This window comes from Cynara cardunculus (assembly GCF_001531365.2).
Source record: "Cynara cardunculus var. scolymus isolate 2C chromosome LG 5, CcrdV1, whole genome shotgun sequence".
In the NCBI taxonomy this organism is placed as follows: Eukaryota; Viridiplantae; Streptophyta; class Magnoliopsida; order Asterales; family Asteraceae; genus Cynara; species Cynara cardunculus.
The window spans coordinates 35,884,927-35,896,890 of record NC_037532.1 but is presented as its reverse complement, the minus strand read 5'-3'; the positions used below and the strand labels follow the sequence as shown (position 1 = coordinate 35,896,890).

The window sequence follows — 11,964 nt, the reverse complement described above, 5'->3', positions numbered from 1 at the left end:
TTCTTGTTGACAAGCAATTACCAGATAAATCCAATTTCCAGTCAGCATTAAAAATTGCTCTTGAAAGTCCAATTAGTGGTACCCGCCAAATTCATCACCATCTTTTCCCAAATTACTCTTCTACCCCTACACATTCCCCCATATTTACACTCACCACCAAAACCCGCTTCCCATTCAACTAACCATACTTTCCCACTCTTTATTACCCGTTACTCTTCCATCATTTATCAACACCTTCGTCAATGCCAACAGTCCCCCCGATTGAAGTCCAGGCGTCTTGCGTCATCTTTCATCATATTTGAAGGTTTGTTTTCCATAATTTCTTGATCTTCATGTAATTTGAATTCAGCTTAAGAATTTTGAGTTTTGATTAACCGGTTTGTGCTTTTGAGATGATTGAGCTGGATATTGGATGGATTAGGTTGTGAAAAGGTGATTATGAGTTTGGTAGATGTATATTAGTCGTGTATGTAATGGATTTGAAAGTTTATGCAGCTAATTAGTTGTTAATATGAATCACGTATAGTAAATCTGAATTTGAGTGGCTTTTTGTTACAAGAATTTTGATTAATCGAATTGTGTTTTGAGATGAGTGAGTTGGATTTTGAATGAATTAGGTTGTGAAAAAGGTGATTATGGACTTGATAGATGTATATTAGTTGTGTATGTAATGGATTTGAAAGTTTATGCAGCTGATTAGTTGTTAGTGTGAATCACGTATTGTAAATCTGAATTTGAGTAGTTTGGTTGTTTTAAGGTGTACGAATTAGTTTAATTTCAGCTTAATATTAATAAGTATTTGTTACAAGAATTTGATTAATCGATTTTTTTTAGATGATTTAGCTGGAAATTGGATGAATGAGGTTGTGAAAGGTGATTATGAATTTGATAGATGTATATTAGTTGTGTATGTAGTGGATTTGGAAATTTATGCAGCTGATTAGTTGTTAGTATGAATGACGTATTGTAAATCTGAATTTGAGTGGTTTGGTTGTTTTAAGGTGCATGATTTAGTTCGACAGTCGTATTTGAATGATTTATAAGTAGTAGTGGTTCATTTTTGTTAAATTTTCTGTAGGGGCGAGAAACAAAGAGAGGAGATGGGGGAGACAGAAGATATTATGGAAGCTGTAAAGAAGGAAGCAGTTGATTTGGTAAGAAACTGTAACCTACACTTCCTGTTTATATGGCTATAAGTGGTTTTCTGGTTGGTTTTGATGTTAATGGTGGCTTTTGCAGGTTTACTATGTTGATTATTATAAGGAATGTGAATTCTTTGTACAAATGTGTAGTTTTGTTTTTGCATCTTATTGATTAACGAATTTAAACTTGAATTAATTATAGGAAACGATTCCAATTGAGGAAGTTTATGAAAATTTGCGATGTTCCAAAGACGGGTTATCGTCGGAGGATGCAGAGAAGAGATTGGAGATTTTTGGGTACAACAAGCTTGAAGAGAAGAAGGTGCGTGGTGTATCTTATTGACATATTGGCTTACGATTACTGTTTTTGATCTTGACATGGTAGTTAGTAAATTTCTGTTGAGGTGATGTGGGATTCACTGAAAGCTGTAATTTTCAGGAGAGCAAGTTTTTGAAGTTCCTAGGGTTTATGTGGAACCCACTGTCGTGGGTCATGGAAGTTGCAGCAATTATGGCCATCGCACTTGCCAACGGAGGAGTGAGCAAATTCAACTGTATTTAATATATGTAGTACTGTGTTGAGAACTACAAGTATTTAAAATATGTCTAATGTTTATTTTAGATTAAATAATGACACTTCGTTATTTTTGCAGGGAAAACCACCTGATTGGCAGGATTTTGTTGGGATCATCACACTGCTTGTCATCAATTCAACAATAAGCTTTATAGAGGAGAACAATGCTGGTAATGCAGCAGCAGCTCTCATGGCACGTCTTGCACCCAAAGCGAAGGTATTAACATTTTCAGTGGAGTTAGGCCTCACTTGTGATCGACTATAATATTTTGCTCCTATCATCAGTATTCAGTAATCAAGGATCTTCGGTAATTTATATCTAAGGTTGATTAACCAAATCAGCAACTGAAATTTTAGGTGCTTCGCAATGGCAAATGGAATGAAGAAGATGCAGCCATTCTCGTTCCAGGTGATATAATCAGTATTAAACTCGGGGATATTATCCCAGCAGATGCTCGGCTTCTTGAGGGTGATCCGCTAAAGATTGACCAGGTTGTTTTTTGTTCTTATATGGCCGTGTTCATTTTATACTTGATTCATCCTTTTCTTGTAGCTTCCATCTTTTCTCTAACTGGTTGATACTGCAGTCTGCGCTGACGGGTGAGTCCCTTCCTGTGACAAAGCACCCTGGGGATGGAGTTTATTCAGGCTCTACATGCAAACAGGGGGAGCTTGAAGCAGTTGTCATTGCCACAGGTGTGCATACCTTCTTTGGAAAGGCTGCACATCTTGTGGACTCTACAAACCAAGTAGGCCATTTTCAGAAGGTACGAAAGCATGTGTGCATCTACTTGTTCATTTAGTAAAGGGAGGGCATTTTGAAGCAAATGTCAGCTTCTATCGGGTTGAAACAGAGCTAGAAGTTTTTCTGCTGAGCTGAAGTAATAATAAAAAAGGAGAGTTTTTCACCTTTTTGCGCTGTACTTTGCGTTTTGATGGTGTATGATCAATGAGGGTCCATTTTTCCAATGTTGAATTATGAGTTTATCAAATTCCGTATTCCCAGAAAACAGTGGTGATTGTTTTGGTGATATTGATGTCACAACTTGCAGGTTTTGACAGCAATAGGGAACTTCTGTATATGTTCAATTGCAGTGGGAATGATAGTAGAAATTATCGTGATGTATCCAATTCAACACCGTGATTATCGTCCTGGAATTGACAATTTGCTAGTACTTCTCATTGGTGGAATTCCTATTGCAATGCCAACAGTTTTATCTGTTACAATGGCAATTGGTTCCCACCGCTTATCTCAGCAGGTTGATCAAACTTTCTTTGTAGTTATGTTGTTTCATGCATGAGATTTTCTGGTCCAAATGACCTTATATGTAAATGTGTAACTTCTCCACATCACTTCAGGGGGCTATCACAAAAAGGATGACAGCAATAGAAGAAATGGCAGGCATGGATGTTCTTTGCAGTGATAAAACTGGGACTCTGACACTGAACAAGCTTACTGTTGACAAAAATCTAATAGAGGTTTCTTACTCATTTGAACACTGGATGAGTTTCAAGATTTTTCTACTTACAGGATCTATTATTTATCTTCTCTCTTTGCAGATATTTGCTAAAGGAGTGGATGCAGATATGGTGGTTTTGATGGCTGCAAGAGCCTCTAGGGTGGAAAACCAAGACGCAATAGATGCTGCTATAGTAGGGATGTTGGCTGATCCAAAGGAGGTAGGGAACTTTCTGTTGTAAATATCGTTTACATAGTATAGTAAACAACAAATAGATCAACGGTTTTCTTAATGCCTGATGTAGTGATGTAATAATAAAAAATATAAGATATTGTATCAAGCTGGGTTTTATTAATCTGCGGTGATCTCATATGTTCCATCCAGGCAAGAGCTGGCATTCAAGAGGTCCATTTTCTTCCATTCAACCCAACTGATAAGCGGACGGCACTGACATATATGGATGGTGAAAATAAAATGCATCGTGTCAGTAAGGGTGCCCCTGAACAGGTAAAGCAAATGGCACGCAAGCATGCAACACCCTTAAATCATCAGTGACTGACCTAAAGTGTGTTTTATGATTCTCAGATTTTGAATCTTGCACATAATAAATCAGACATTGAGCGTAGGGTCCATATTGTGATAGATAAATTTGCTGAACGTGGTTTGCGATCCCTTGCAGTAGCATACCAGGTATGAAAATCTTATCCAAGACCAAAAAGATCCTGCAGTGCAAGCGTTGTTTATATACTAACATCTTGATACAGGAAGTCCCTGAGGGAAAGAAGGAAAGCCCAGGAGGTCCATGGGAATTTGTTGGCCTCATGCCCCTTTTTGATCCACCCAGGCATGATAGCGCAGAGACGATTAGGAGGGCCTTGAATCTTGGAGTAAGCGTAAAAATGATCACAGGTCTGGTTCTTTAGGACATAGAACAAAGTTAAATCAGAACTTATATTGTTTATACTTGTGTCCATGATTGCCTGTTATGGAATAAGAATTGTAGGAGCATGTTAATTCAGATGAGAACCTTCAATATTTTGAGAACATTGAACCGACTACTCATGAGTTATTCATCATATGAATATATCAATGAATATCATGAATAATGAAAATGCATGATTAATAATATTCATGAATATTTTAGGGTGTTATTCATCATGAATAATTCATGAAATAGTTGGTTCTGATGTTCTCAAAAATATTTTCGGTTCTCATGTGAACCAACCCCTAGCATGTAATGCCTGATGAAGGTACAAAGTAACCCAACATCCGTTACTCACCATTTTGTTTTTCAGTTCAAAGATTTTTTATCTATCGTTTTTAAGTCTCTATGGTCCATCTGGATGACCCTCCCGATCTTGAATAGGTGATCAGCTAGCAATAGGAAAAGAAACTGGACGACGCCTTGGAATGGGAACCAATATGTACCCTTCATCTGCATTACTGGGACAGCACAGGGACGAATCTATTGTTGCCTTGCCCGTTGATGAGCTGATTGAAAAGGCCGATGGGTTTGCTGGTGTTTTCCCTGGTAAGTTCTTCGTATATATTCGTGACAGCTTCAGAATTTCACGTTGTCAATTATATAGGAAATAATGGAATAAGAATAACCATATGAAATATTGCATGGGTTTTGAGCGAGTACCATGCCTCCTTTTTGCTTGAACATCCCTACTTTTGTTTCTAAGCCGCTTCTTTTATTCCTGGAAGCCTAACAACATCAATTTGGTTGAGCTCCTACAGGAGAAAGGTGCTCAATATTAATTCCCTTCGCAACCAATCAGCATGCCGCAAAGTTAGTTGTTAGCCGAAAAGTTAGGTGTTGGCTACTAAGCTACCTATTAGCTGATAAACTAGTGATGTTTGGTAAAAACTAGATAATAAACTAATTGACAATGTAAAGTGACCTAAAAGAACATGTCGAAACTTAATTGGAAAAATATAGGGGGCATAATTGAAAAAAAGAGGAAAAAGCCTTTAGAACTTTTTGAAACAAAATTTGAAATAAGCTCAAAAAATAAGCGTTGCAGGTCCAAGTATCTGATTATTAAATCTTGAACTTCCCAGCGATCAACTCTGGTTTTTTGGTTATCAGTTAGTTGATAAGATGCTACATTTGTGGTTTTGCTACAGAGCATAAATATGAGATTGTAAAACGTTTGCAAGCTAGAAAGCATATATGCGGTATGACTGGTGATGGAGTGAATGATGCCCCTGCGCTTAAGAAAGCAGACATTGGAATAGCGGTTGCAGATGCAACTGATGCTGCTCGTAGTGCATCTGACATAGTGCTGACAGAACCTGGTCTTAGCGTTATTATCAGCGCTGTACTAACTAGTCGAGCAATCTTCCAGAGGATGAAAAATTACACTGTAAGTTCAAGCTCAGATCTTCAGAAGCATATATTTCATCCATTTTGCCAATTTCTTCGACTTATCATCTTCATTTCGTGGACCTATCTTCTTTTATCTTGTATCATGGAAATGGGACCATAGTTGGCTTGTAGGGTTGGTTCCAGTGAGAATGGAAGTTACGGTGAGACGTGTAAGAAGGGATCTTCATGCTTGAATCAATCCGAATTGAAGAGAAATACTAGATCAACACTAATGAGATACACCGGATCAATTTCCTTCTAAAGAGCAATTCATGGATTGGCTTGAAATTAAAAGTGATCAAGGGTCCAAATTCCATCTTACACTTCTCACCCTAACTCCTATTCCCATAGGATTTTTTTCCTGGCTTATATAGTGGATTAGTAAATGAATGAAAAGGGGCCTCCTTTCTATCAGCCATTCAACTGTAATATCAGATTGAGAGGCTTCCTAATTTTTTGAATGTTCAATTTCTCTTATGCAGATCTATGCTGTTTCAATCACTATCCGTATTGTGGTATGCTGCTATGATGTTCTGACTTCTACTATTCAGCTTAGTGCATTTCGAAATTACAAATTTATCTTCCAATATACTTTTCATATGCTTTCTACTTCCTCTTTCACCTATTTCCCCTTTATATCTGTTTCAACAGCTTGGTTTCATGCTACTAGCTCTCATATGGAAGTTTGACTTTCCACCCTTCATGGTGCTGATCATCGCGATTCTTAATGACGGTTAGAGTTTGTTTTGAACGTTGGCGTACTGAATTTTCATTAATTTTTGTTTAGATGGGCAACAATCATGAGATCCACATACTAATGATGCCATCCCAACTAAAAAAGGTTTCTTTTTAATGGCTTAACTTGAAGTGTGTGATGGAGTCCCACATCGGTAGACTTGGACATTTCCCCTCAATATATGTTGGAATCTCCTTCTCTCTTTAAGGGTTCTTGTAATTTAATGGGGTTTCATATATTCTAACATGGTATAAGAGCCAAATTCTACCACACTAGGGGACTCGACAAATTGGGATGATATGTGCCCGTCTAGCCCCCTCTTCGACACTCTAGGACAATCTCACAGTACTGGATTGGGATTGGGTCCCTTAAGCTCTGCTGAATCCATCATCTTTGCTCACCTTTTAATGGGGATTCCAGGTACCATTATGACAATTTCCAAGGACAGAGTGAAACCGTCTCCTCAACCCGACAGCTGGAAGTTGTCCGAGATTTTTGCTACGGGGATCATTCTTGGTAGCTACTTGGCTATGATGACTGTCATTTTCTTCTGGGCAGCATATGATACCAACTTTTTCCCGGTAAGAAAGTTTCCCTTCATAGCAGCAGATGGCTAAACAACTGGTCATGTGAGACTGCACTTTTGCTTTTCAAGGTCTGCAATTTGTTTATTCTAAAGCCCATCTGATGTTAAGATTAGGGTTGCGTACTAGGAGTTGGAGTCAACATCTAAACAGAAACCGACTAAAATAGCCGATCTTCCACCTGTATTCACTTTTTAGCCATGTTTTCAAGGCAATTCCCAAAATAGTCATTCTTTACGCAAATGTATTACGCATTTGCATAAACCATATTTTTCTAATAAAAAGAAAAGAAAAAAAAATCGGCATTTGTGTAAAAAAGTACATTTTTGCGTAAAGAATGACTAATTTGGGAATTGCCTTGAAAATATGGCTAAAAAGTGAATGGATGTGGGGAGATCGGCTACTTTTTAGTCAATTTCCCACTTCCCGTTGGGGTTTTGGTTTCTTACTTGATTTTTGTCTACCGACTGGGTAGACAGTTTATATTTTAGTTTGCTACTTGATTTTTATCTATAGAGTTTTCTAATTTTTAAGTGAATAAAAACATCTCTAACGGATTCTCCAAAATTAGAAAATAGAGATTTTGGTGATTTTAAGCATGTTTTTTTGCTTTAACAAGTTCTCCAAAATGGAGAAAGCAGGAGATTTGGAGATCACCTAAAAAATTATTACAATGAGAGAAATACCTTTTAATATATTTCCACTGATAGAAAACTTTGAAAATAAATATTTACCGAAAGAAAAAATATCTTATTAAATGAATTAAATATTTTAATAATATAATCAATGGTGTAATCTTCAAAATACAGAATCTTCTGGAGTTAAATGTCATTTTGTTTTAGAGATTTTGAAGTTTCATTCTCCATTTATAGAGAAATTTTGGAGGATCCATTGGAGATACTTTTTAAGTCTCGAATTATCTTTCTCCATTCTCATAATCTGCTAGTGAAGAGAATATGGATTAAGCGGTGGTTTGTTTTGTGCACTTATGGTGTTTTTCAGCGTGTGTTTGGCGTTTCAAGCCTTCAGAAAACTGCTAACATTGATGAGGACGAACAAGACTTCAGGAAGCTAGCCTCGGCGATATACCTACAAGTGAGTACCATCAGCCAGGCACTTATATTCGTCACACGATCCAGGAGTTGGTCCTTTTATGAACGTCCAGGAGCTCTACTTTTTGGTGCTTTCTTGATTGCTCAACTGGTGAGTGATTATGAATTGTGGCTTTTCTTTTTCATTCTATTATTGGTGCTAAAAGTCACATGCCAGATAGACTTGAACCATTTATTTTTCTCAATGGCCTTGCATGGTTTATGTCAAGTGAGCCTTAAAAGAAACACTAGATAAACACATTAAGTGGGTTCGTTTGGTACACAAGACAAGACAAAAACTTGTTGTCCTTGTCGACATTAGACTGGTACAAGTCAGGACCAAACCTGAGTGGGACAAAAATGTTTCCGTCTCACCAAAATAGGTGGAACAAAAATAAGAGGGATAGACAAAGTTGGTAAGTTACTAAACTAGGTTACTAAACTATACAGTGTTAAAGTCCCATGCCAGCTAAACTTAGACCAATTATCTTCCATATAGGTTGCAATCTCATTTCTCTCCTTTAAAGACTTTTGGATAGTATTCCGATGGGGTTCCACGTATCTTCACACTACAACAAAATTGATTTTATAGGATGCCTAAAATGTAGAATCGTCATAAAAAAAAAACTTCAGAGGACTTACGTTATAAGGCCAAACTTAAAAGCGTCCTATCTAAAAGTGTTACAATAGGTTTATATGACACTTTTAGGCGTTTTAACAAGTTTCTTAAGACGTTGCATTAACTAATTTTATACGATACTATTTGAAAAAATGTTCTATAAACATAAGTGTCCTATAAAAAGATGGGTTTATAGGACACTTCTCAAAAATGTCCTATTAGCTAATAGGACACTTTATTTTTAAAAGCGTCCTAAAAAACTTGCTAAAACGACTAAAAGCGTCTTATAAATATTGTAACGCTTTTAGATAGAACGTTTTATAGTTTGTCTTATAAACATAAGTTTTATAAAATTTTCTATGAAGACGATTAGACAATCTAGGCTGCCTATAACCATTTTTTGTTGGAGTGTCATATGGTATTAGAGTTAAGCTCTACTACTATAGGGGTTCGACACTCTGGGGAAGTTTGTGCCCGTCTATCCCCCTCTCAGCATTCCAGAACAATTTGCGACTATATAGCTTCCGTTGGAGGGGGAGTTTAGAGTTCCAAATCAGCTAGAATTGAGCTGTTTTTTCTCAATATATGGTGAAACCTTTTAGAGAGTGATCTGACGGGGCTCCACTATTCCCACACATAGCCTTAGCTTTGGAAAGCTGAATTTCTTTGGTTAATGTTCCTTCTCATTTTCTGATAGATTGCAACGCTTATTGCCGTTTATGCAAACTGGAGTTTTTGTGCAATCGAAGGGATCGGATGGGGTTGGGCTGGAGTTATATGGCTTTATAACATTGTCTTCTACATCCCGCTCGATTTCATCAAGTTCTTCATCAGATATGCTTTAAGTGGCAGAGCTTGGGATCTTGTCATCGATCAAAGGGTGAGCAAACCGCAGACTAATTTATGATGCCATAGTTGCAAGATGTTTGAACTCGATTTCTCTCCGCAGGTTGCCTTCACGAGAAAAAGAAACTTTGGGAAGGAAGATCGTGAGCTTAAATGGGCTCAAGCACAAAGGACACTGCATGGACTCGACCCACCTGAGACTCAATTCGTTGAACGCAACAACCACAACGAGCTTAATCAAATGGCTGAAGATGCAATTCGCCGAGCTGAGATGACAAGGTAAGCTATTGTTTTTTTAAGTACATAATATTTATATACGGCAAACACTCATGCACACTTCTTCCATTTGACGAGGTTTGAAATCTTGACCTCTTGGGGAGGTTGTGCTCTACTGCTAACCGGAGTACCGTTGGGTCAATGACCCTTATTTCAGTTACTGATGTTTGCACCAAAAAGTCTATTCCTAGTCAAATATATAGATTACAAGAGAATAAAGCAAGGCGTGCTGTGCGATTCTAGTTTTACAGACGTGAAACAGAATCAAACGAACCCAATAGATATCTCACTCGAAAATAGGATCTGAGAGGTGAAATATACGTACGCTTGTGTTCTGATTAAAGTGTAGATGCCTTACTTTCCCATAGTTTATGCCCATTTACATCAAGTGAGCCTTAAAAAACGCTAGATAAAACACATTAAGTGGGTGCATTTGATATGCAGGACGGGGTGGGATAAAACAGTACAAAAATTTGTTATCCCACGTTTGTTCTAAGTTAGACTGGACACGACACTGTCCAAGTTCGGACCTAAGTGGGACATGTTTTTTGTCCCACCTAAATATTTAGGACAAAAATTTGACAAGATCGATAAATTACTAAACTACCCATGTCAAACTAAATCCTAAAACATTTCATAATTCTTTTTCCCAAATACCTCACTCTCGTCCGTTCAGTCTTGAAATAACTCTGTGGTTTGTTATTTCTCTCAATATTGACCCTTTTAAGTTTTTTTTCTTGGATAATTTACAAACACTTATGAATCCTTTAAATGCGAGCTCAAGAAATTGTAGATCTTAACATGTTTTAACATTCTACATGATCATGAAGTTTATATGATATAATATTTTCAATCTTTACACGTGATTTACTATTGGATACGGTGGCACGGGCCACCACTTCGTCCCAACGTCATCGTGTAAAAAATTAGAGGGTCGTGAAAAGGTGTTACTGTATTATTTTGTTGTGTGCAACCATATATATTTTGAAACTACAACGACATTGATGATACAAGTTTCTTTTGGTAGCGTTGGTTTGCATGATTTTTCTCCCATCCTAGACGCATATTCAAATTTTGTTTGTATTGTTTTCTTAGTTTTTAACTTTTGATTTTAAATTTATTATGTTTCTGAAAAAAAAAATGCTATTAAAGACTCGAACACAATACGTAATATATGAAAAGCAAAAAACTTACCAAACAAACTATGAAATTTAGGTCCGTCTCTGACTTAGAAAAAGATTTAGGTCCGTCTCTGACTAGTAGTATGATCTTAGACACGTAGTTCACTAAATTTAATTTATTCCTGATGCAAAGTATGAACATTGGTTGGATGCAGGCTGCGGGAATTGCTTACTCTCAAAGGTCACGTGGAATCGGTTGTGAAATTGAAGAACATCGACATAGATACGATCCAACAATCGTACACCGTTTGAGAAGCACGTCATACAGAATGCTTCATACTTCCAACCGAACATACATGTAGTAAGCACGTAACGCAATTCCTCGGAAAAGTAGCATCTTCAACGTTTTTAATTACGCATGGGGGCGTTGGTTTGACAAAATGTTTTTTTAAGAGAATTTGATTTCATGGAAGGATTGGGAATATTTGGTATGTTTGTTTTGTAGGATTTGGAAGGTCGAATTACATTCTTTATAGATAGTATATAAAAATAAATTATAAATAATTATAAAAATAATTAAATTAGCTTTTATTAATTGATTATTACAAACAATCCTATGAAATTTGGTGAAATACCAACGACCTCCATTGGATTTCAAAATCTAATGTTTGTGGGATTTCACTGAAATCCCGAAACTTCAATTCCAGACTTCGTGATTGGAATTGGATTCATACTGCAAATGAAATGGGCTATAACTCTAAGTATTTGGGAACACGTAAAACCAAACGATACAAGCCCGATATATATACAACCCGAAGGTGGGTTCAGTGGATAAGATGTATACATATATGATATCTACACTGAAGCTTAAACTCTAATAATGCATCCGTCCTAGGTAAAATAGTCGTACCTACATATTACAACGATCATCATATAATCTTTCATATGGCTATACTAATTAGAGACCACGAGTTGTGACGAAATAGAGCTCAAAAGATCTTGAATCCTCTGGGTACAAAGCAGGTGCATTTGGTACCAGAGACAATATAGAACAAAACTTGTTGTCCATGTTTGATGCTATATTAGACTTGGGCAAAACGGAAATGTTTTTCTTAGTCCAACCAGAATAAATGAAACAAAA

General features: G+C 36.9%; 1 protein-coding gene across 1 annotated transcript; it reads left to right on the top strand.

Moving 5' to 3' along the window:
• The first annotated feature begins 242 nt into the window (after window positions 1-242).
• Window positions 243-11,353, top strand: LOC112512583 (plasma membrane ATPase 1-like). Its single transcript, XM_025118626.1, has 22 exons — window positions 243-304; window positions 1,079-1,154; window positions 1,345-1,464; window positions 1,582-1,680; window positions 1,796-1,933; window positions 2,074-2,208; window positions 2,304-2,483; window positions 2,769-2,975; window positions 3,076-3,195; window positions 3,277-3,396; window positions 3,561-3,683; window positions 3,762-3,866; window positions 3,941-4,085; window positions 4,543-4,707; window positions 5,310-5,548; window positions 6,033-6,065; window positions 6,202-6,283; window positions 6,707-6,867; window positions 7,873-8,073; window positions 9,278-9,460; window positions 9,530-9,705; window positions 11,039-11,353. Exons 2-22 carry the CDS (start codon window positions 1,101-1,103, stop codon window positions 11,133-11,135), a joined length of 2,883 nt encoding a protein of 960 aa, XP_024974394.1. The 5' UTR covers window positions 243-304; window positions 1,079-1,100; the 3' UTR covers window positions 11,136-11,353.
• The last annotated feature ends 611 nt before the right edge of the window (window positions 11,354-11,964 follow it).